General features: G+C 49.5%; 1 protein-coding gene across 2 annotated transcripts in view; it reads right to left on the reverse strand.

Annotated features, from left to right (window-relative positions):
* The window catches only part of MFHAS1 (multifunctional ROCO family signaling regulator 1), a 32,728-nt gene extending 12,455 nt beyond the window's left edge, over positions 1 to 20,273 (reverse strand). For both annotated transcript variants that reach the window (XR_009968282.1, XM_062637553.1), the window contains exon 1: positions 16,859 to 20,273. Coding sequence is in view for 1 of the 2 variants with exons in the window: in XM_062637553.1 (XP_062493537.1) it covers positions 16,859 to 20,048 (3,190 nt within the window). In the remaining variant the exon portion in view is untranslated. The remainder of the gene's footprint in view (positions 1 to 16,858) is intronic.
* Positions 20,274 to 26,102: the final 5,829 nt, after the last annotated feature.

The following is a 26,102-nucleotide window of genomic DNA, read 5'->3' on the forward strand; positions in this document are numbered from 1 at the left end:
CCGGGTTCATCAAAGTCTGCAGGGAGCTACCAGGACTGATCAGCATCCTGCTAGCTCTGTCTGTGTTTGGGTCACAACATGTTAATAGCTAGCCACCTGAAAAGCCAATCCCTGGAGGGGGACTTACAAAAGTCAGTCCCATGGACTTCCAGCCTTACAAAACTGATGAGGCAGGGCCAAGCCTCAGCCTGCCCCTTTGCTAAATTCAGAGAATTAGGCAAGCTTGCAAGACATTTTTCCTCACCATAATTTGGCTGTGGTATTGCACCCAGAACTGCTTGGTCATTTTCTGCCTGCTCCAACACAAGAACTAGGCAGCCTCAATGCAGGTACTGCAAGATGCACTTGATGAAAACCAAAGGAAGTGGTCCAGCACCTGATACAGGCTGCAGAACTCCGCACTGCATCAGGCTGTAGGTTCAAGAAGCTCACAAGGGCTCACAAAGAGACTGGACCAGGAACTGGCAAAGTGTCTTTAAGAATTACTAAAGAGACAAATCCCTGTGCTGAAGATAGACAAGGGCTGGGAGAACACTTGGGACAAGTTTTTTTCCCAGTTGGCTTGCTTCTTCCCCACAAAATGTCTATGCATGCCATGGCTGAAGGTAAGATCCTGGGCATGAAGCCCCTTTTCTGGAAGTTCAGCAAAGTCCATCTGGGGACCTAAAGACCCGCAGTTTCCCTTGTAGTAGCTGTTTACATTCTGCCACAACCACCCCCTTTATTTTTCCTCTTTAACTTTACCTATCACCAGCCAAGAACAAACCAAAACACACATGAAAGACATGCATGAACATGTGCTGCCCAACAATTTTCCCCGAGCTTAAATAAACTCCTTCCTGGGTAAAATTAACTTGGCTCCATGAGCTCCTGTTGCCCTAAAGCCATTCCAAAGCTTCAGTGTGTTCTGCAAACTGAATTGGACGGAGCTGTATTTTCAAACCTGTGTGGTAAGTATTCTCTTCCAGATCATTCAAGGTGAGATGCATGTGCAATACGTGTCTGTAAAGCTATTTTGGGCACTCCAAAACCCTCGCTGTTCAGCAGGACAACCAGAGCCCACTTAGCCAAAGAAACACATTCCCCCTTCCCTTCATTATCAACTGGTCTAAGGCACAAAGTCTAGTGTTTTACCTGTTAATTGAACCAACTTGAACTCATCCCTGTTCTGAACTATTAACATTTTATATTGAAACCACTTTACTGTGGAATTTGATCTATGCACATAGATCACAGAATTTATTCTAGGCTTGTGTTTAATTGGAGCTAAATGCCTCCTTGGTGATTCTGCTACTCACTTCCTGCTAGTTAATAACTAACACCATACTACATGCTGACCACAAGCTTTAGCCAAGTAGGAACCTGCAGGACCACAGAAGTTTCCATAATTACAAGGTCATCAGATCTAACTTGCTTCTTGCATATATTTTCTCCCTTTACATGGAAGTTTCATGAGTACATCCTGAGGTCAAGCATTTCCTCCTTGTGAGGCAGAGCGTGATACAGACAGCTTCATGCAAATCTACGTGTCTGAAATCAGAGAAGCAGAGCACTGAGACTAGCCACCAGCTCTCCTCTTGGATTCATGGGTAAGTCTGCCTTCTTCTATGAAAGCATTGCTGGTGCGCATGGCAGTGTGGCACACACGCCACAGAGCTCTGAGCCTGAGTTTCCCTATGCCAACAGACACTTGCTTCAAATCTTCTTCCTTTGCTTGGTTTAAAGTATTTTTGTTATTACTAAAATTGCTGTCTTTGAAGTTTGAGTCAGTTGCTGACTTTGTACTGCTCAAGGGTCAAGAACAAAGCTCTGTCCTTTTGCTATTAAGAGCTTTTACTTGTATCCGTTTTCCAGAGGGGATGAGACCAATCTTTTAGATATTGTTTTTCCTTTTCCTATTAATGATTCCTCAGCATTTCCAATCACTTAAGCATTCTTCTCTGAATCCTCTCATTCCCTAATATCCCAACAGGTGACAACTAACAGCTGTAAATCAAGTCAGTAACTGGCTTTGCTTATAGACACCTTTTCCCCAAGGGGAAGGGCTTATTTACGGAATTAATATTATAGTTTTACTACCTCTGCTGAAACCAATTCTTACCACTTTTTATTCTGCCACTGGAACACTTTCCAACAATAAGTCATACAAGTTCAGAAACAATAGCTTTGCTACTTCTGAAGAGTTCATTGCCTATTAAATGCCATCTGGTCTGGGGTTCTCAGTCCCCAAAAATAAACTGCAATATCCATCTTTGCTGTTTAAAAATCACTTCTATGGTAGATATGTCTGCTACTGAAACAGGAAGAAGCCCTGGGTGCTGTAAAGAACTCATCAGCCTCCCAGGGAGGCAGCAGCATTGCCAGAACATTTCACTCCATCGTCTCCTCTTACTCCCCTGCCGCTTCCCAGGAGCTGCCAGCTCCACGATGGGGCTCTGGGACAGACCTGAGCTCTTTCGTGGCCCCCTTACTATTTGTGATACAAATCTGTATCACTCACAGGTTTTCTCCAGGAAGTTTTCCACCAGGTGGATAACTCTCAGGCACTTACTCACCAGTGTCACTGCAACAGAGTGCTGGCCCCTCTCCTTCAGATGTACCACCAACCCACCTAAGCACAAATTGGATGGCTATGCTCTGGACATGCCCAACACTGAGGCCCTCAGAGGCATCCACTTTGGGAAGAAATAACCTTAAAATTTCCTGGCCATTTACTTGAACTGATCGAAGAAGAGAGACTCGGGGAGATCTTAACCATATGGTCAAGATACCCCAAGAGTGAGGACTACTGGGACTGGAAAAGCAGGAACCAGGAGGATGGCATTCAGCATTGGAGTTCAAGCCCCAGCCAGGTTTGCTCTGAGGGGAGGTGAAGCAGACGTGGCAGCTCAAGAGACAGCTACTGCCAGAAATGTGGGCAACACGCTGGCATACAGGAGATGTCCCATTTCAGAGCTACTCAGAGATCATGTTATAAGGGTACACTTTCCACAACAAAAATGGCAGAACAACAACCAAGGAAATAAGGTCAATTACACACAGACTCACACAAAAGGCCATTATAAGAGAGGCAAAGAGAATGCCCTCCTCTGCTGAGCTTTGTCCAGTTTGTTCTGAGATACAGGAAGCCCTGCAGGACCACCAGTAATTTGGACATAGAGTCTGAAAGGGGAGCAAGAGCCAGACTGGACTAGAAACAGCCTTTCCTTCCCTCCACATCACAAGACTGCTCTGTGAGAGAAAAAACATGAGAGAAAGCACAGACCTGCTGGCTGCTTCTATTTGCACACATAAGGATTTTGCATGCTTGGTGCTAGTGGAAACATGTCCCACAGATTTGGACTTCACCAGCAGCCTCATGGGAGCTAAGGGCACCTGTATCCCTTCTTCATGACCCCGCCACAGGTCTGCCATAAAACATGACAACTTGCAATGCCATACTGGCAATGAACTAGAGGCCTGGCAAGAACTGCTCGAGCTGCCCAGCCTCTCTACAGAGGCCAGCATCCACCCTGCCATTCAAGGGCAGGAGCAGCCATGCAGCGAGCCAACAGCCATGCTGCTCAGCTTCTCACAGCCAAAAGCACCCAGCCAAGCTTGCAGCTGACAGCTTTTCATGGGAAACACGTTTTTAGCACCTGCAAAGTGCTGTGACAGAAATACAAGTCACAGATTCAGAGCCAGCCTACTGTGCTACTCAAACCAGCCCATCAAGCATCTCTTCTCATCATACTGTCTTCAGCCCAGTGGTTTGGGGCTTTATTTTTTACATTTTATTCTTCTTTTTAATTACCATATCCTTGTGTGAATCACTAACTTGAGCATGCTCTTGCCTTGTTTGGCAACATTTTCTTAAGATCTTGTTTAGCTTCACTGCAGACACTCAAAAATGTGCACGTACATAATGTGCTAGGCTCTCTTTTGTCATAGAAGATGTGATTTATTTCTCAGAAGGACTAGGAACAAGTTAAAAATAACAGGCAACTTCCAATTCTTTGTGGTAGCTTTCTGTTACAAAAGACAGAGAAAAGTACTTCCCAAAGGAAGGTTCCCAAACTTTTCTTTCATCAAAAAAAAAAAAAAGTCTTTACTTTGGCTAAGCCAAATACATTGTTTGGGAAAAGACAAAGACACAAACAAGACTCAACTCTTAATCATTTATTTCAGCATCTCATCCTAGCAAAGCTCCCAAGCTGACCACAATAGCCACTTGCTGAGCTGAATTACTTGCCAATGCAAGCATCAATTAAGATTGTGCCAGAATCCAGTAAGAGCCCATAAGGCTCCCTCTGGGCACATGCGTGCTCCTCTAAGAAATGACAAACTTCTCACTCACTAAAGCTGTCATGAAAATGTCACTCATGCTAGATCACAGGCTTCTTCACCAGCATGAGCAAGACTCCCTGCCCAAAACCCCTGACACTACAGCTTCAGGGACACAGACCTGACCAGACCTGTTAAGGAGGACAAAGCACACAGGCGCTTCATTCCCAATGTAGTCCTCCACCACTGTCACAGTACCTGGAGATGACCAAAGCTCCAGAGCAAGGCTTGCATCACCTCCATCTTCACCCACTGAATGTTTCTGCACAACTATCCACCAGAAGCTTTAAAAATAGTGATAAAAAGGAAATAAATTCTTGTTCAGCAGATCTCTTGGATATTCCAATCAGCAAGCAATAGCATCTCTTCCCAGTGTCCCCATTGTCTGCCTTCACTCCCATCTCAGTGTGAAAGCAATAATGGAGAACAAGTCAGGTAGCAGCTGAAGCAGAGCAGTCAGCTATATTAAAATACAAGCTCAAAGCTCCAGAGCCAGCTTTAACAAAGGAGCAAACATAAAAGCCCAAAACAACAACAATAATAAAAAAACCAAACACAAACCAAAACCCCCACCAAAACTCCAAACCAAAACCAATAAAAAGGTACAAAAGCTTGTCATATTCCTGACACCAAGAGCTCAAGATATTCCAGCAGGGCATTGTCAAGCCTGAGATGGCTCAGTCCTGGTCCTTAACGGGGCACAGTGAAAGGACATTGGTATATTAGAGAGACCTTTGAAACCAGAGGCATGACTGGTCCCCACACAAACTCCCACTGCGTGCAGTTGTCTCCCTACTTTGGTGCCAGTGAAACACCATCTCCCCTACACCATCCTCCCAGAATCTGGAGGATGGGTGGGGAGGTGTTAAAATCTATCACCACCACCACCACTCACTACACCTCCAAGATGCTGAAAAGGTTAACTGTTATCAGAATGAAGGGTTTATTGCTACCCTTTTAAACAGAGCCTGAGCCCAAGAGCAAGGTGGGGAGGCCCAGAAATCCTCTGCTAAACATTCAGGGCTCAGGAGAGCTGGGCAGGACTGCCAGCACTGGCACAAGCTCAGCAGGAAGGAGACTGCCCTCAGAGCTGCAACACGGCCACCTTTCTTCACAGAAACAAATTTCTTCTTTCGCACTGCAGCCAGCAGTTAGTGCCCAACCAAAATAGATTTAAGCTATTCCACAGTAAAAATAACAGTGACCAAGAAATGTTATATCAGATCACAGGAAGGGGAAGTTCTTTTTTGATAGATTTCCTAAATTTAGCTGCTTCGATAAAGCAGAGAAAGTCATATGGACGACAGAATTTTCCATACCCAGTGCATGCATCATTATCTGAAATAAGAGCATGAAAATCTCTCTCGGTCAAAGAAGGAGCCTGCAAAAGGAAGAATTAGAGAAACGCAGAGGGAGCTAAAAACTCATCTGGTTACACAATGCGTGTAAGTAGGCCTGGTGCTTGCTGCAGACTCCTTGGTTTGGAAACCTGCCACCAAGTAACCCCTACTTCAGCACATTTAACCCCATCCAGCAGCTCTGCCTGTAAAATTGTGGTGGGTTGACCCTGGCTGGACACCAGGTGCCCTCCAAAGCCACTCCTATCACTCCCCCTCCTCAACTGGACAGGAGGGAGAAAATCTATCACTAAAAGCTCATGGTCAGAATAAGGACAGAGAGAGATCATGCAGCAATTGCCATCAGGGGCAAAACAGACTCGACTTGGGCAAATTTGTTTATATTACCGATCAAATCAGAAAAGGGTAATGAGAAATAAAGCCAAATCATAAAACACCTTCCCTTCATCCCTCCCTTCTTCATACCCAAATTCTCTACCTCCTATCCTCAACAGTGCAGGGGGACAGGGAATGGGGGTTCATCACACATTGTCTCTGACACTCCTTCCTCCTCAGCACGGACTCCTCACACTCTTTCCCTTCTCCAGTATGAGGCCTCCTACACAGGAGACAGTTCGCCATGAACTGCTCCAGCGTGGGTCCCTTCCACAGGATGCAGTCCTTTAGTAACAAGACTGCTCCAGCACAGGTCCCCCATGGGTCACCAGTCCCGCAGCATACCTGCTCCAGCATGGGCTCCTCTCTCCATGGGGACACAGGTCCTGCCAGTAGCCTGCTCCAGCAGGAGGCTTCCCACAAGGTTACAGCCTCCTTCCAGCATCCCCCTGCTCTGGCTGCAACTGCTGTTGCAGAGGGTTTTCTCCCCAGCCCCTTCTTAAATCTGTTATCCCAGAGGCTCTACCACCTGATGGGCTCAGCCTTCTCCAGTGGTGGGTCCATCTTGGAGCTGGCTGGCACTGGCTCTGTTGGACACAGGGGAAGCTTCAAACATAAGCTACCCCTATAATCTCCCTGCTACCAAAACTTTGTCGCACAAACCTAGTACCAAAATACAGCCACACACAGCAAGGGGGTAAGAAGCATGATGCAGACTAGGACAGACACAAACCCCCCCATCTCTTCCTCTCATTGCAGCAGCACAGACTTATCAACAGGACACAATTGTGCCTCTCTCCCTGCATGTGATGCCCTGGCAGTGTAGAGAAAAGGCCACCTGGCATGCTGCCTTCCTGAAGATACAGTCCAGATGAGGCTTTCCCAGGAAAGCCAACTCATCCAAAGAACTACTTGGTGACTGCTCTGAGCCAGCACTGATCATCTTAGCTCTGACTGCTTGGTCAGCAACGCGGTGATGCAACATGGGAGTCACTCAAAAGGGATAATGGTGGGACAGAGGTTGGCTGGCTCAGAGCCTGCATTAAAGCAGTAGAGACCAAGCCAGCAGGTGTACCTTCAACCTACAGTGCTCTTCAAAACCAATTTGGGCCCAGGAACAGCTCCCCATCACTGAGTAAGAGTTTGGCACCACGTGGCCATTGCTCAGTCTGACACCAGTTTGTCTGGATTTACTATTCCCTGCATGCACCCTTGGGCGACTCCTGGGTGAGGCTGCAATTTGCAAGACGCCTTCCATGCTACAGATCTCTTGACAGATATGTGCTGAGCAGCTCAGCTGCCTTCTTGCTGTCTCTTCTGCTCCAGCTCTTACACGTCCCATCATGACTAAATTCCCCTGCCAAGGAAGGTCATCGCTCCTCCTGTGAGGCACTCCCTGCTTCACAGATAGAGGAATTATAAAAGGGACACCTAATTTATGTAGCTGCCCAAGTTCCCTCTGCTTCCACATAGACGAGGCCCCAGCTGCTGAGCCTTTTTTGAGAAAAAAAAAAACAAAATGAATTGGACATAAATGCCTTGAAACATTCCCTATCACCCACTGTATAAATACAGCTGCATCTCGCTATCTGTTGAGGATGTAATCCCCAAAAGTGCAAATGTCAGCAATCTGACAGACAATTATGGTATTTTTCCCCATAATGTAGGGGAACACATGTATAGACTGGTGAATTATACACAGCATAAATACAGAGGGAAGGTGGAAAGTTACAAATGCAAATATCAGGATGGTCAATATCACAGAACAGTTTGGGTTGGAAGGGACCTTAAAGCTCATCCAGTTCCAACCCCCTTCAAAAGCAGGGACACCTTTCAGTAGACCAGGTACCTCCAAGCCCCACCCAGCCTGGCCTTGAACACTGCCAGGGACGGGGCAGCCACAGCTTCTCTGGACAACCTGTGCCAGGGCCTCACCAGCCTCATACTAAAGAATTTTTCCTAACATCTAATCTAAATCTCCCCTCTGTCAGTTTAAAGCCATTCCCCCCTGTTCTGTCACCACATACCCCTGTAGAAAGTTCCTCTCTAGCATTCTTGTAGGCCCCCTTTAGGTGTTGGAAAACTGCTCTAAGGTCTTCCCAGAGCCTTCTCCAGGCGGAACAACCCCTGTTTCCCTCAACCTGATTTCATAGGATCACTATCCCCAGCCATTAGGACCATTACTGGTTCCTTTACTCTTTATTGATCTTGATTTATCTAACAATTTAAATGAGAAATGAAAATGCATCTGTTCAGAGGCAACAGCAATACTTACAGTAAAAGACTGATGTCAGATAGCAGTCTCAGACAGAGGTCCCTGCCACTGAATCCTCCACACCGTACATCCTGTGCCTGTGCATTTCAGCTCTGCACAGTGCTAAGTCCTTGCCCTCTAACATTATTTATTGAGAGAAAAATTGCTTGCCATCCATACCTGACCGCTGCATTAAAAAAGAGCCCACAGTGAGTGGAGAAAGGTATTAAACAGTCAGCCACAGACCTCTACAAGAACAGCTACCGATGCAGCAGTGTGCTGCTGCACCATGCAGCACCCTTGGTCTGTACCGCCGGACAATCCTTCAGTTCTGCTGTGCCCACCATAATGTTTCAGAAGCCACACAACAAAAATGCATGTTTCTTCTGCTGCGGGAAGCTCACTATCAGCTTGTTGACCATGCAGCAAGGGGCCTTACCAGATGTGAAGATATTATACGGGGGTAGGACTTTGGTGCTGTGGAAACCATGGCAAATTCATTTTTCTAGGAAGCTCATCACCACCCCTTCCCTCCTACAGGGCAGGATCTGTCCCTTATCACAGGCCACTGCTCACTCTGTATTGCTGGACACAAAAACACCTGCTGAAAATGCAAAGAATGTGCTCAAAAAGGAATTCAGCATACCAACACTTGACAGTTACTGTGTACAGATCATTCAAGAGAAAGTCTTGAGCAAAGCTGGTCATTTCCAATGCTAACTATTCTATGATTCTATGAAGTGTGCCATGATGTTGCATTCTGTTACGACATAAACCTACAATATTAATTTTACCATCAGTCACATCATGAGGCCCACAGATCCCTGTCCTACCATTGTTCTGTCTTAGTTTCCTTCCTGTTATGCTGCAACAGGGGAAGCCTGAAAACTCTAAAGAAAGCTGTGGGTACCAGGTGAAAGAAGAGGGACCTCTCCCAGAATGGTCTGGGTTCCCTCCCATGTAATACAAACAAAAATGCTTACCTAAACTGCACATTTGGCAAGCATCACCTTAAAACCATGTAAAGGGGAAGATACCCTGGCACTGCTTTCACAAAGGGCCTTTCAGAGATGCACTTCTCCAAGTTTGCAAAACCCTGCTAACAAAAGCCAGCAGAACCTCCTGTCATCTCATCAGCACAATTCAATGTAGCCTAGATCAACACTACAGCTCCTTCCTGGAGCATCACCTCCGAGTCAGCATAGGGCTAAGTAGGGCAGGTCTGAACAGAATTGAGGATGCAGCTTTGCTTTGCTCTGAAGGTTATTTGCCTCCACAGTGCAGTTTAGTCTGATCCTCACAAAGCATTGTTTAATGGACTATTCCACAGCAGCACCTAGCTCACCTCAAAGCTGCCATCTGGCTCAAGCAGAGCTCGCCATGCTGAACTGTCAATTCAAAATCAATGTTAACTTGTAAAGTTTGTAGGTACAAGGCAACTTTCACACATGCCCCCTCAGAGTCCAACCTAGCCACAGCTGAAACTAGTAAGTAAGCACACTCAGTACACCTTTGCAAGGACCACAGAGCTCTTGAAAATGACCACTGGTGAAAAAACAAACCTGAAATTAAGGTTTCGCTTTAAACCACAGCCAACTTCAGCAGGCAGGCACTCCAGCAGTCACAGCTCAGTCTGCACTTAGTGTCCATCCACTGCCCAAAGGCAAGTCACCCCTGACCACCGACACTGCATCAGTCCTAAACCACACTGCCACTGACCATGCTGGCAACCTAACCAGCACATTCAGGACCAAGCTTTAGCCAGGAGAATACCGCAAGTACAATATGACTTCAGCCGGACCATTTTTGAGGGCTTATGATTTTGCTGCTGAAGGCCGAACACCCCAAATTAAGTTTCTCCCACAGCCAACCAGACAGTTGTTTCACAAGTCTTGAAACCACCAGTTCTTACATCTGGTTCCCAAGAAAGAAACCACTAGAGAACAAATCTCTCCTGGCTGCTCAGCTGGAACAAAGGCCACATCCACAGAGGTGATCTTCCCATTACAGGTTGTAAACTGCATCCACTCAACAGCTTCTAAAAGCACCAAGGCTTCTTCACCCTCTATATGAAACAGCTCTTTCACACTGTGGTCACCTGAATGCCATCAGGTTCCCTGCTGCAGGCAAGAAGACCAAGGAGGCAGGCTGAGACTTCTACAACCCAGCTGCACTGCTTTCTCAGACCCAGATACATACTTAGTCAAAAGTACCAACACATTTTATTCACCGCAGCAGGAGTTTGTTATAATTGACATAGCACTTTAAGCACTCCCCCCCCACCCCATCCCCATGGGGAGCTCCCTAAAATAGCACATCCTTAAATTAGCATCCCATAGGCTCACCTGGGAAGAGGTGACCTTGTTTGGCACCAGTCAGCCTGCTTACTCTTACGGCTGTCCACATCTGTATGTCAGTAGAGATGGAAGAGAAAATGGAAGGGAAAAAAAGTAAAACTGTGCTCTGATGTCTTCAAATTCAACACAGAACTTTCCATTAAATACATTACCTCCCTTCTCCTCTGGCAAATTGCTTTCCAGAGCCAACTAGCCTGCACTATTATTAGCAAATCACTAATTGGAGATCATGCAAATGCGAAAATACTCCAAAGCATACAGGCGAATTACCTAACAGATGCACCTGTATTTTGCTTTTAAACTGATACTTGTTCCTTCACAGCTCTATCCCAATGTCAAATAACATATTCACGGTATCACCAAAAGGCAACAAAGAGCCAGCACCGACAGTGATTTCTCACCATCCTCTCCAGAGACGCAAAAGGAATAGGACCTTGAAATGTACCTGCAAGTGTATTATGCACATGATACACCTCAACTGAATTTACATGGGAAAACCTTTCACACCTAAGTGTTTTTAGAAAGGGAAACCCTGCCACCAGAGGTGCGTGCATACAGCAGGAAGCACGTTTCATGGTGCCTGTGTCCACAGCACACTCATGCAAAGCACAAGTCACTCCTGATGAGCTGATTTGACCAGCTGACTCTGCAGAGGGAAAAAGTTTTAGTAACTTTAAACTAGTTCTCATGCACTGAAACAAATAATCATTTGGCAGTGAGCATCTCTTTCATATCTCATTTCCTGCAAGTGCAAGTTTCAGCAACTGTAAAAACAAAAAAACACAAACCAAAACCAGAAAGAAACAAAAAGGTAATGCACCAGAGGCCAAGAACTCTGCTCTGCTTCAATAACCAAACCAAAAAAAATATCCGCCCAACCAAATCTAGTGTTTCCCTGCTTCAGTGATGGCAGCTCAAAGTCCAGAGGCCAAAAGCCCAGAGACAACTCCCAACGGGAATGGGGCAGGGCAAGACAAGCTGTTAAGGAACAAACCAGAAGAGCATTTTTGTACCAGTGCTGGCATAACAGGAAACCCTTTCCTTCAGCAGAAATGCATAGGATTTTTTTGCATAAGGAAGGGGATTCCTTGAAGCAGTGTTAAATGTCCATGTTGCCACCCTAATACCAAGTAATTGTAGCAAGTTCCATTTATGAGCCTTAAAAAAGCCCTCAAACACACACACTCATAGGGATGCACACAATACAAGGTAACCAGAAACTGCAGGCAACAGGACAGCTTTAAGGTGGCAACACAAAGCTTCAGCCTCTCTTCCAGCATCCACAGTTGAGTTTACCCCTTTGTTCCTGTGTCTTCCTGGGCCAGATCTTCCCTCATGAGCCCAGCTCTGTGCTGGCTACTCCAGCCAAGGACTGGCTCCCACATCTAAACCCCACCTTGCACAGCCCCAGAGCAGCCATTCACACTGCACACCACACTCTTCCTCTGGTAATTTCTCTGCACTCTCCAATATCACAGAATGTTTATTTCCTCTTCCCAAATCTGCTGTTTTGCCACAGGCACCAAGCAAGAGGACCTCAGGTGCTTACCACATAACACACAGCTTAATGTGAAGGAAAATCTCTAAAGTTCCCTAGTGGTAAATAGACTGTGCTTCTATATCATGTACAACAAGTCACACCACTCAAGGTTGTCACTTCAACAGCACAGAAATCAGCTTTGGCTGGTAAACTAAATCATCACCACTAGAGCTACAGAATCACACTAGCTTCCCCAAGTCCAGCAACTGGTATGTTCTCCTGAATCACAGGGCCTTGTTCAGCTTTATGTTGCCACCCAGATCATCCCTGTCCAGTCCTCACAGTGTTCTGAAATCTTGCCCCACTGTCTGATTACACTACAGTACTCTGCTGAAGCCAGAGCCTTCAGGAGAGCATGACCCCAGCCTCAAAACATCTGTAGCATCTACTTTGAAAGTCAGGGAAAAGGACTCCACCCTCAAATGAGGAAAAAAAAAAGGCTGCCAAATGCCAGCATCAGGCTCTGTAACAAGCAGGTGTTGCTCTACTGCCATTGTGGAAAAATAACCCCAACAGCTCCATGCAATTTAATTACAAAGCACAATTAGATACCTGACATCAGCCTTTCACCAAGTGGCAGCTCAGATTTCGGAGCTACTTCTGAGCCCTTCTGACAAAACCAGTCCCACCTGCTCCTGTCTCACCTTGCATGGTCAACCTGACAGCATGTCACATCACGGGATCTTCTGCCTTTCCATCTCCTGACTCCATGCTGGCCACCAAAGAAGTTTATGCTCTCAAAGCTTCCCAAATAGCTTTGCAGCATCTTTTCAGGCAGGGGCTGCTGGGCTTACATACAGTACCTTTGTCCATGGCTGTCTCTCTGTTGTCACACCCTTATTCTGTGAAAACCCAGATCATCGTGTCTTGCCTGTGACAGCATTTTGCCAGTTTTCTGCAGTGGACACAAGCTCCAGCTTTCCTATGTCTGCATTCATACAGGCAACTTCATAGGCAGGAATAAAGGAAAACCACTGGTCAAACAATCCCCCCGCCTCAAAAACCAAAAGTATTCCATGTTGGACATCAGGACACCTTGTACAGACCCCAGCCTGGAAGAACCCAGGGTGGCCCAGCTTCAGCCTAGCACAGGGCAAGAGGAGACAGCAGCAGAGCAGTAGCAGGTGCACAGGAAGGCAAGCTTGGAAAATCCAGTCACGTTTTTCCAAACAAAGCACACATCTACTATCAGGCAGATGGCAAATCACCTCCACCCCCAGACCCAAGTCACTTAATAGTTTATGGGACATGAATAACCTAAAAGCCCTTCAGTCCAGGCACTAAAAGGACATCACATACAAAACCACAGTGTTTCATAATGCCAGCAACAACCCAGTCAAGGTCTCATCATGTTGGAGTGGTGAACCATTCTTGTTGGTATCTCCAAGCACAAATATGCCTTTCTTAGCCCAGCAGGGATACTTTTATTCATATATAGTACAAATGTAAATGAGAAAAAAAGAAAATCTACACACTACCTATCAGCTGAGTAGGCTACTCCAGCCTCAAAGCACACAGATTCCAGCTCAGATGCCAATTCAGTTACTACTTCACCCAGCTACAAAACTATTTCAAACACAGAAACTTCCTTAAAAGGACCCTATCAAGGCATTTTTATATCCCTTTTATTCACTGTTTGCAATAAACCCTCAGAAGACTCAATTCAAAATCTCAATTCTTACTAACCATTTCTATACACCCTAGCTTGTTCTTAGAGAATTTCTGTATCATCAATGGAAGTTACAGAGCGTGTGCATGCAGGACAGAAAGGGAAGGAGAGGAAAAGCAAGGATTAATCCTTAACTCACCAGCAACCAACCCCTTCTAACGAAAATTTTGGATGACCGAAGAATGCCCCATCGGTTTCATGAATGATGACACAGATTGTGCAGCCAGACACACAGCCACCCTGCACTTCCATTTTTGAGCACAAATCTGGCAGTGTCTCCACAGAAATATTTCCCTTATTAAGGTCAACACACTGCAAAGCAGTTCTTCAGTGCAGTCCTAAAAAGACCACAGCCCTATTTAAGAATTAGCAGCGTTGTAATTGCCAGGGATTTCTGCTGGAAGAGCTTGAAAAGAAACATAGACATCTCCCTCACTACATATTTTCATAACATTAGACCCATCGCTTTCCTACACCCTGTCAAAAGTGATGCCAAGCACAATTCACTTGCATGAGAGCAAGCTTGCCAGCATGACTTTAAACATGCATACCTCCTGATCAACAAAATCAGGAGGAAAAAAACGTCTTCAGCTTCTCAACTGCCATTTAGGGACTTTTAAACAGCCTTTTATTCAGAGCAGATACACAGCAAAGAATATTTTAGGTTAAATGCAGATTTTAACCAAGCCAAATCAGAGTTCACATTTTTCATACAATCCAGGTCATAGCTGGGCTAGAATTAAGCATCATCCAAGAGGACAAGCAAGATTCTTGATAAATTGCAGCCTTTAGTCACTCTTCAGCACTTCCACAGATTAAATCTGCCTTTGAAATATGTCTGTCTTCTCAACGTACTCTCTCCCCAGCTAGACTCACATAGTATTCGTGTTAAGAAAATCATCCCCTGCTCTGAGGCAAGGCCACTTGGGATATTAAGCCCTGTGTCCCTGGCAGCAAGGCCTGGCTTCTTCCCTGGAGAATGCTGGGAACACTGACACCCCCTTTCCACAGACAGCATCACTCAGGGGTGTTCTGAGCCCCTGCTCCTTCCATGTCCAACCACACACTGCTTACTTATGACTCCGCTTCCCAACACACCCAGCCTGGCTCCGAGGTGACAGCAATCCTTTCCCATGTCTGAGGAAATACATGCAGCACAGCCAAATTCCGAGGGAAAGGCCTTTCAATTTCAGTGTCCCCCTTACGCTTCCTCTGCCTGTCACTGGTCAGCAAAGATACCAACCTCCTGCATAGTCCAGATCCTATTTGTATTTTACTTTTAAAGCATCATTTGCTCACCAGGGAAAAACAAGGGTCAGCCACAAAACACTTACATACACATACTCCTCCCATTCCCCCCCCCCCACTCCCTCCCCCCCCCAAAAAAAGAAAGAAAAAAGGAGATATACAACTGCAGACCTGAATTATTCACAAACCTAAACCTTCAGCAGCCACCCATCACACCTGCACACAGTGTGCTGCCCTGGTTAATTTTGGTGGGGCTTTTCTGTTTCTTGCAGGGGTTCTTATGGTGGTGGGTTTGGGGTTGTTAGTTTTCACAGGGTTTTTTGGAAGGCAGATCACATTACTCCAAGCACCAAGTCAGCAGCAAGACCCAGCATATGGATACCATTCAGTAACTCAGGCAGCATGGGCTCACCACCCCCCAGTCCACTGGATCTTACATAAGCTAGCACAGTTAGAGGGAGACACAACAAACGGAGCCAGGATTCAGGCTGAGGAGGAAACAGCATCTCCTTACTCTCAGATAAAAAGAAAAACAAACAAACTGGACATCCCCTCCCCCCAAAACAGCAACAATAAAACAAACAAAAAGCCAACCCCCAAAACACACCTTACAATTCACATTTGCCTATGAACCAATTCAGCACCAGTACTTGTTTTAATCCAAATCACTCTAGCTACCCATAAATAAAGAACGTTCCAACATATTTCTAACATAGGTGTATGTGTGTGTGTGTAAATAAACTGTGCATTTCGAGAGAGCTGCTTGCAGTCCAGCGTGTGTTTTGAGTCCATGCAGACCTACACAATGGAGCACATTTCCTATGGCCCCCACACACCCAGAGTGGGTGCAGGGAGGTTACTTGTTAGGAGGCAGTACCTGCATATACACAAAGTAAACTGGATGCTGCTGGAAAACACCAGCAGTAAAATCAAGCTTTAAAAAGCACAATGACTAGTCACACTCCAGAGGACAGAGACTATGCTTTTTTTTGTTAGATGAAGGGCACAGAGGAAGGAAAATAACTGCTCTTAAGAACAGCTCCAGAAGGTGTAGTCCGGGAATCCCTTTTAGGTGAGACACTTAAACAAAGAACATGGAGTATCGCTCTCTCTTGAGGGAGGAAAGCTTCCTGCAAGAGACAGGACTCAGATATGAGAAAAGGCATTTTATACTGGCCTATGGAGACCAACACACCCATTGTCTTCCAGGAGCAGCTTTTCTGTATTCAGAGAGGCTACAGCAGCACAGGCCAGGTTTTGGGGGTGAAGGACTGAAGGGGGAAGAAGGGGATACTTGCAGTCCTTTAAGCATCCCTATCTATGTTTACAAATAGCCCCAAAGATGGGGGAGCTGCAGGGTAAAGGGAATTAGGACAAAAAAAAAAAAAACCCACAGTGCTATTCAAAGGAATCAAAACAAGGAGAAAGACAGATAAGGGCCTTTTCAACAATGGCACTGTGAATGTCCAGGGCCAAACCCCAAAAAGCAGAGAGAAAAGGCATGGACAAATGGCATGTAACATCCCCCTGGTCTCAGAATAGGGTTATTTTAAGCCTGTCTCCTTGGAGCTACCCTAATATTTTCTCCCATGACTCAAGTCACCAGGGAAGGGAGTTAGAGAAAACGAAAAGAGAAAAAGAAAAGAGACAGAGCTAAGACCAACATGATAAGACTTTCTTCTGCAAGGGACAAAGCCCCAGGAGGGCTGGAAGGCAAGCTGGGCTGTGCCTTACCTGGAAAAGTGTGTGGGTTGGGTGACCCTCTTTTAAGGCACTTTGAACAGAGGACGTGCACAGTGTAGTACAGGCCCGGCCATTCCTGGAGCAGGACATTCAGTTCTTCCACTAAAGGGGTAATAGCTTGCCAGGCTGTCCAGATATTTGGTAGGGATGCATGACTAGCAATAGATAGAGTATCTGGCTGCAGAGCTCCCCTGGCAGGCCGGTAACTCACCACCACGGGCACCTTTCCCCGGTAGGCATAGATCTGGTATTTGCCATCTGACCGCTGAACCACGTGGCTGTTAATCTGGACACTGTAGCGTGCAAACAAGCCGGGTGGGAAAATGAATGGAAAGCTATATTCTATCTGCAGCTGCTCGACCACGAAGGACTGTCCACTCAGACTGGCGCCGTTGATCCAAGCCTCTGCATGGGGCACCTCGTTTTTCACGTAGCAAGGAAACTTGTACCAAGCGGCCGCCCCATTTAAGGGCTTGCATTTGGGTTTGTTGACACAGTAACAGAGCCCCATCTTCTCCAGCAGCTCCAGGATGAGCTGCAGATCCTCCCGGCTCTGGATGTGGGGCTTAAGAAGGAGACGGATAACATGGGCAGGCAGGAGGCCATGCAGCAAGAAGCCCTCCACGTAATGATGGAGCTGAGTGGCCCTCAGTTCATCTATCTGGGTGTCGCTGAGCAGTTTTTGGAGCAGCACGGCAGCATCCCGCTGGCAGAAGACGTTGAGGATGTCAATGAGCCGTGGCAGGTTGTGGAACACATACTCCCGCAAGGTGAGGTGCTCCTCAAAGTAGAGCAGCTTCCCACTCTCGTGCAGGTAGGACAGTGCACTCTGGAGTCGATCCTCTGTCAGGCCTGCCTGCAAGCCCAACCGGGCAGAGTCCCACCAGCTGAGCCACAGTTGCTGAGCTTGTGGCTGGAAGTGCAGCTCTTCCAGCACTTGCCAAGATTTGGGCAACACACGGTGCAGGTTTGGGAAGATATCTCGGTGCTCAGCCACCGAGAGGAGCTTGTCCCGCAGGCGATGTACCTGGCAGCGGTCCCGGCAGCTGAAAGGCAGCACTGGAGAGAGGATCTGCGGGCGGTGGGTGAGCAGGTACTGAAACTGGGCTTTCTTCCGCCGCAAGTTCTTGTCCGAGACCCCATAAAAGGCAGCGTGCGGGCTGGAGCAGCGCAGGTCAAAGTCCTGTCCCAGAGCCTCATCCACCTGCTGGACCAAGCTCTGGAGTCCCTCAGCATCCCTCTTCTCCTGCTGAGCGATCTGGTGATGGATGTCCAGGCACTTCTCTTCCAACTCCCGCTCCGCACAGAGGTCAGCATGGGTTCCCACCATACACACCACAGCATGGGGCACCTTGGAACCAAGCCAGTGTAAGAAATAGCCTACAGAGGGGTAAAAGTGCTGAGGGACGTAGGCACTCAAATTCACCACCAGCACATACAGGGCTCCGGGAGACAGGAAGAAAGACTGGATAACATCATAGCTCGGGTCCCCTGCCAGCTCATACACAATGAATGTCAGGCCCCTCTCTGCATCTGCTGTCCAGTCCATCACCTCGATGCCCTTGCTGCCTCCTGATAGCCCCAGTCCTGATGGTGGCTGGGGGGCAGTGGGTGGCAGCGATGGTGCAGGGCACGATATTTCCCCTTTCACTCGGTGAACGGGCATGTGAGAAGGGACGTCCTGTCGCTCAATGGGGAGATGTTCCAGCTGCTGTGTGGCAGGTACCCCTGCTGAGGAAGCATCCTGAGGCTCCGGGAAGGGACAACACCCAACTGGCAATGTTCCATTGTCCTGCTGTCCAGGGCACCCCCTTAGCTGGGGGCTCCCTGCTTCCAGACTTCCCACTTCCTCCCTTGGCCCATCCTCCTCCATGAGGCACCGTCTCAGCAAGGTCTTTCCTGCATCTTTTAGGCCCATAAGGACCAACTTGAGGCGGGGTTTGAGGGCAGGCTGAGAGTGGGCCAGCTCCTGCTGGTAGGCTGCAATGTAAGGGATGCCTTTCATGCACACCTCATAGGGGGGCTGGATGAGGGGGTTGTCTTTGATCTTCCAGAGGGTGACTCGGGAAAGCTGCCCAAAGCCCTCAGGGAGGATGGCAATCTGATTGCCTTGCAGGACCAACTCCTCCAGGCTGTGGAGGAGCACGATGGAGTCAGGCAGGTAGCGGATGCGGTTATTGTCCAGCCAGAGCGTTCGGAGCTGGTGGAGCTGACAAAGACCAGGAGGCAGCAGGGTGAGCTGGTTGCGGCTCAGGTAGAGCTCCTCCAGGCTGGGGAGAGCCAAGATGGCAGCAGGGAACTCCCCCAGCAGATTGGAGGAGAGGTTCAGCATCTTGAGCCGCTGCAGGTTGCCGAAGCCAGCGGGCAGCGCCTGCAGCCGGTTGCCATCCAGCATGAGGCTCTCGAGGGCACTCAGCTGGCAGAGGCCCTCGGGCAGGGTCGCCAGGCCGGTGCCACTCAGCCAGAGAATCTTGAGGCGGCGGAGGGCAGCGATGCCCTCGGGCAGGGCCCCGAGGTGGCGGTTGCCAGAGCAGTCGAGCTCCTCCAGGGCAGCCAGCTCCAGCAGCGGGGCGGGGAAGGAGGGCAGCAGGTTGTGGTCGACGTCGAGGGTGCGGAGGTGCTGCAGGCGGCCTAGGCCCTCGGGCAGGCGGCGCAGGCGGTTGAAGCTGAGGTCAAGCTCCTCGAGGCGGCCCAGCTCAGAGAGGCGGGGAGGCAGGCCCGGGCCCTCGGCGCCCAGCTCGTTGTGGCTGAGGCTGAGCTTGCGCAGGCTCCGCAACTCTGCCAGCGCCCCGCCGTCCCCCAAGCCCCGCAGCCGGTTGTGGCTGAGGTCGAGCTCGGCCAGGCGGCCCAGGTGGCGGAGGGCGGCGGCGGGCAGGCGGCCCAGCCGGTTACGCCGCAAGCTCAGCACCCGCAGCCCGCTCAGGGCGGCGCCCACCTCCTCAGGCAGTTCCTCCAGCCCCCGCCCGCTCAGGTTCAGAGCCTCCAGCTCCCCCAGGGCCGCCGCCGAGGTCAGGCGGCGGGGCACGGCGGCGGCGGCGGGGGGAGCTGGCGGCCCCCCCGGCGGCCCCGCGTCCGGCTCGGGCTCCGGCTCTGGCTCGCCGGGGCCGCCCCGCAGCTTCCGCGCGCGAAGGGCGGCGTCGCGCCACAGCTGCACCGCCTTCGGGGGCTCCGTCTGCGCCATGGCCGGGGGAGCGGGCCCCCGCCCCGCCCGACCCTACCTGCCGCCGCCGCCGCTGCTGCTCGCCATGGGCGCGGCCGCCACCGCCGCGGCGGGTTCAGAGCTCCCCGCAGCTCCGAACCGGCACGACCCGCCGCGACACCCCGCGCACGTAGCCGTAGCCGTAGCCGTAGCCGCCGATGCTGCAACCGCCCCACCAAGGGCGGGACCCGGGCAGGGCCCGCCCCGCGCCGCTTGCGGAGACAACCGGCCCCGCCAGCACCGCCCCCCGCGCCGGGATACCCCGCCTCGACCCGACCCGACCCGGCGCGGCCCGGCCTAGCCTGCCTGGAAACGCTCGCCCGCAGGGCACCGGCCACTCCCCCAGGGCAGGAACGGTCCTGAGCCTCCCGGTCGGCGGTTCAAGCCCTTAGCCCTGTCTGCAAGGCCAGAGAGAGCGGCCCCGTCACCTCCGTACGGCTCCTCTGGTGGTCGCGGAGGGGAGGCAGCAGCGGCAGCGCTGCAGGCGCTTCCCCTGCCCCCCGGTGTGTGACAATATTCTCTAGGCTCATCCTGCCCTTTGGGTCGCTGCGGGCTGTGTGAGAGGAAGCTGCTGCATTGCCTCGCGTGATTTCTGCAGCAGGCGAAGGCTGTTCTTTCACCCAGCCCTGCAAGAAACCGAGATGTTAACCTTCCTTTCCATTAAATAAGTGTTTTTCCTGTCGGAGGGTGCGAAAGCCTGTGACCCTCCGGTTAGTCAGAGCAACTCTGCCACCTTCCTGCCGTGCTGTTTCCTCTGCTGCACACATCTGGCCAGATCCTGAATACTGCCTTCTTCAGGAGCCTCAGCCAAGCTTTGCTCCTAGGGATCGAAATATGCCTGGAAATTTCCACCCCTGCTGCAGGAGGAAACGGAGCCGTTTCATAGCAGGGCTGCGAGGCAGCCTGTGGACACTCGTATCTCTCGGGTTATGTGACCCTACCCTTACAAATGCCAGCAATGCACTGTGGCAAAAGGTTTAAAAGTGTCACTGCCTTTGTATGGCACTGAATACTGAGTGCTCTGGGGCTTGAGGAGGGTCACTTGCTCTCACCTTGGTATGCCGTAGCAGCTACTGTTACAGCATGCTGCAAGTTACCACTTCAGAGCCAAGAAGAGAAAGAAAATGATTTGAAATGGGAAGTGGTCTACAGGGCAACCAGTGTCACAGCTTTTATTATCTTCCTTATTACGGAGAGCCCTCTCAAGAACAATGCCTTGTCTTTTGGATGGCCTTGTGAATCTAACCATGCTCCTATCTGGAGAGGAGCTGAACTGATCCAATGTGGAGCCATAGTCACTGCACTAAATTGCTAAATTTACTACTTGCCTAAGCTACAGATCACAAAGGCTCAGGTGCAGTTGCAGTCTTTTCCATCAGAAACAGACAAGAGAAAATCATCTTTTTAGGCCCTCTGAATCCTAACAAACCTTCACCAGGATTCTGCTAAATGCCTCACTGAGCATGAGGTCACCATGGGTAAGGAAAAAAGTAGCAGTGTTGCCTGGTGAATACAAAGGATACGAAGGATCAGGAAGGACAGGGGCCTGGGAGAAAGTGTGACTACAGGAAGGTAAGACCCAGCTACAAGCAGGGTTCAGGAGCTGCCCAAAACTAGCAAAGGCAATCCTTGGATCTGGGCCCATGATTTGGCTCTAGGATCATGACTCAGGCTTGGGGGGAACAGGTATGCAGGAATACTTATGATCCAGCAGGCCCTGCTGAGGGGGTCTAAACCTGGGGATAAAACTCTTCCCATCCTTCCTGTGTGGTTGATGTCAGATCCTGACCCTGGGATCAGATTATAGATAGCTGCTAAATTTTGCCCATCTAGAGTTACTTTCCAGTCTTGCACTCATTTATTTTCAGAGCATCCCTGGATTGGGTCAGTAAATCTTTTATTTGGGCTAACCCAGTTTTTGTGTCTTTTCCTGCACATCACTTGGGAAACAGCTCTTCTCCACATGCAGAAAAGAGCACTGTCCTTCCCCACTTCAAAAGCAGCACATTTAATTCCTCCTGGGGAAAGAGTAATTCTCTTCTCCCACCATCTTGCCCAATTGCTTTTGTGATGCCAGGTTGGTGGCTTCATTTCCAGCTCTCTACATGCAAAACCACTCAGCCTGTCGCTATCAAAGTCAAGTTTTTAAATCAAGATGATGTTTCTAGAAAGAAAAGTTCTCTGCAGGGAAAATTGATCCCACCATCAAATTTGCAGCGGATTTTCTTGCTCCCTTGTGCGGGTAAAGGCAAAGAAAGCAGCACCATTATTGAGGACCACCTACCCCATGATGCCCATGAGCACTACAGATTATCTCTGAAGCCAGGGCAGGCTTCCTGTTGCTCTGTGATCTGCAGCAAGTGTAACCTGCAAGGCTGCTACTCTGCACTATCCTTTTGCTTCCCATGGGACAACTGGACACATCCCTCCACTGGGGACACTTCAAGCAGCTGCTTGACTCAGACAGCTGAAAAATACTAGGAAGAGAAGCACTTATCTCTGTTTACCCACTGTTAGAGGTCATGGCCTGTATTAAACACATCTTTCTGACAGCATGCAAGGACAGCCAGGGAGGAGCTGGCCTGAGCAGAGGAAGTTCTTCCTATCAAAACCCCTATTACAAAATATGCAAAGCAGCAGGAGCTGAATGCTTCCCCAAGGTAATGAGGAGGGGGAAAGAAGTCACACAACACATAGTCAAACTTTGATGAGCTCCTGTAGATGATGAATGCAGCTAAGCTAGAAAACCCATGCTCCACAGAGATGTCCCCAGTGCTGCTCAGAGGCTGTCCAAGGGGAAAAGCTCTAGTGCTTCCCCATGGACCTTACATTTTATCATACTGTATATTTGCACAGGTATGCAAATCTGTAACTTCAAACAGCCAGGGATGGGTCTCTTGACTTCTTAACCACATTCACCATGGTTAAACCTGCCAGTTGTGAGCAAGACAGATACTTTCTGGGGAAAGGGAAGATTTTGTTTCTCAGAAAATACAGCTTTTGTTACAGACCTAAATGATCCCTTGTCCTCTCATCTGCTTAGGCAGAGGAGATGTGGTTCTCCAAACAGGACTTCCTCACTTCCTCTTGATTTAACCGTCAGCATCCTAGAACTCCATTAAACATGAGCACCGGCATGCTGGATGGATGCTGGTTTTGGAGTCGTTTCGTATTTTTGGAGCTCAAACATATTCAGAAATATATTCAGTTCCTCTCCTAGCTGTCATCAGCTGGGGCTGAGAGGCAGGTGGCTGTAAAATTGCCAGCAATCCATTCCAGTGGGTTCTATTGTATGCCAGAATTGCATTTGAAGTTATTAATTTTAAATAGTGGCCCTGTTAAGTCTTATTGATGGCATTTAATTATTCAGCTGAACTCTGAGGCGCCTCCACTTCACTGAGCCTTGCAACTGCATCATTAATAAGATTTCTATCTAAAGCACCTCTCTCCTGGGTCAGGTAAAAGACACTGAGTTACCAAAGACATTTTAGAGCCTGGCTCTGGGCTTTGCAGGACAAGAGGTGCAAATGTAATCAGCCACTTGTGACACGATGTGAACCTAAATCAGCTCAACAGAAGCATGAAGCCACTGAGGCAAGTGGATGTGGGGAGCACTGTGGCCACTGCAAAGTGCGTGGGCTCTGGCACCAGCACTGAGCACCCTTGGGAGGATGCTTGCCTTCCACACCACCAGACACACAACCCAGATAATAAAACCCCAGGTTCCTGCTTTGGCAGTGATTGAAGAAGCTGTGTTTCAGTGTCAGGCCTTGGAACAAGCAATGGGTTGACTGAACACTACTCCCCATCTTCCTCCTCGACCTTAAGTAGAAATCCTGTAAGGATGAAGAAATGTTGCCCAGAACTTATTTGCCCACACTGTTTTGCTTACTGTTTCTGCAGGAATTATATGAATCTACCCCACGGCACACCAAGCCATGTACAAATGGTGATAGCAGCACCTGGAGGGATCCTGGCCATGCTTTGGGCAGGGGAAAGAGAGGGACTGGGGTAGACAGCACTGCTGCTTGCCACATCTATTCAAAGGGAAGCAGTGCTGCTGTACATGTGGGGAAGGAAGGTGGAGGCTTGGCAAAACCGAGGCCTGCAATGGGATAAGGACCCCCAGCTAAAGGTGGGGATCTGAAATGGAGGTGCACTGCCAGAACTGCTGGGCATTGCACCCTGTGAAACTCAGGCCCAGGCCCCACTTTCCCATGGACAGGTCTCATACCATGAATCCTAATCCTTTTACTTGTTCCTTCCTAGGTACAGCTTTTATATAATCGCAGAAAGGTTTGGGTTTGAAGGGACCATTAAAAATCATCTAGGTCCAACCCCCCTGCCATGGCAGGGATATCTTCAGCTAGACCAGGTTGCTCCAAGCCCCATGCAAGCTGGCCTTGAACACTGCCAGGGATGGGGCAGCCACAGATTCTCTGGGCAACCTGTGCCAGTGCCTCACCACCCTCATTGTTAAAAAATTCTTTCTTATGTCCAGTCTAAAGCTACCTTCTTGGTAGTTCTTTTGGGGATTTTGAATTGAAAGAAGACTGAGAAGCAGCAGCTATTTGGACTCAGGTGTGAAGGAAGTCTTGCTGAGCTCTCTCAGTGCCTGGTCAAGGCCCATGGCTTCAAAGCCATGGCATGAACAAGGACTGAGCCAGTACATTTGGGTGGATCTTCATTTACTCCTCCACCAGTCATGGTTTTCTGTGCCCCCAGCATTAGACCTGCCCAGCATTTCTTCAGCACATCACACATTGCTACACAAACACTTCCCAAAGCTCTTTCCCTGCCAGACAGCTAAAGCAGATCTGTTTGCCAGTACAACTTGGCTGGCATTAGCCATATTCTGTCCCTTAACAGAAATTCCTCATCAGATTCCTCATACCCATCAGTGCTGGCAGCCCCAGAACCTGGTGTAGTGGAAATCCTCCAGGAATTGTTGCTGTTGATATTCCTGTCAATGGAATCTCCCTTGTGCTCACAGATTAAAGCTAAGGCAAGTGAACCTTGTCTGTTGGTGACAGTTACTGGAGCTTTCCGACTTACATAGTTTATCTGTTATTGGTGTTTATATCCTCCCTAGATACCCGTAAGCCAGAAGCACTTTGTTCTCATCATCCTGCTGCTTTTCAAATCCAAACCAAATTCCTTATTTAAATGCTTCTGTTTATGCCCACACAGTTCAGATCTATCTGTCCCATCCACAGAGGGACTCTTTGGGTCCCCAACATCCCTGGACTTCTCTGTTTCACCCTCAGCACCGACAGCCACCATCTGCCTTGCTGCCCACTCCTCTGCACGTCGCTGTTTCTGATGCGGATGGAGCTCCTCACTTGCCTCTCTCTGCCATTTGCTGCCTGTGGCTGCCTTGCCCTGGAGAACAGGGTTAACCCAAAGCTGCTTTCCTCCCTTCAATGAATGAGCCTTCCAGCTTAGCTAACCAACTTGTGAAGAACTGCCAGCCTGCACTTAGATTTCTCCATCAGCTTGATCTCTACCAACGCAGGACACCACACCGTGGCAGGATGGCGTGAGGGGAACCGGGACGAGCGCCTGGCCAAGGGCTGGGCTAAACTCACGGCCCTTGGCGTGACCAAGACGGCTGGTGCCGCCCTCCCGGGCACGGAGGCAGAGGAAGCTGCCGCTTACCAGCCGCGACAGTGGGCTCCGGAGAGGAGAGGAGAGTAAGGCTGCCCCCCGCGCTCCCCTCCTGGGCTGGGTCACGCCTGGGGCGCTGCCCGCCCGGCGCTCCCTTCCCGCTCACGGCCTCCCTCCACCGGCGGCCGCAAGCGGGTATTCGGACCCCGGCAGGGCCGGCACCGAGCTGGGCTCCGCCCTCCCCGCCCCGCCTCGGCGCACGCAGCGGCCACCAGGGGGCAGGCCAGAGCCGCTGCCCCGCCATGGGGCGTGTCCCGGTGAGGCCGCGCCCCCCCGTCACGAAGTGGGCGTCACGTCCGGGCGCCGCGCGTTGAGATTGGCCATGTGCTGGCGGAAGCGCGGGCGGGGATTGCCGCCGTTGCCGCAGTG

The sequence above is a fragment of the Pezoporus occidentalis genome, unplaced genomic scaffold, assembly GCF_034315485.1.
Source record: "Pezoporus occidentalis ecotype Australia unplaced genomic scaffold, CSIRO_AGI_Poc_V1 ctg53, whole genome shotgun sequence".
Taxonomy (NCBI): domain Eukaryota; kingdom Metazoa; phylum Chordata; class Aves; order Psittaciformes; family Psittacidae; genus Pezoporus; species Pezoporus occidentalis.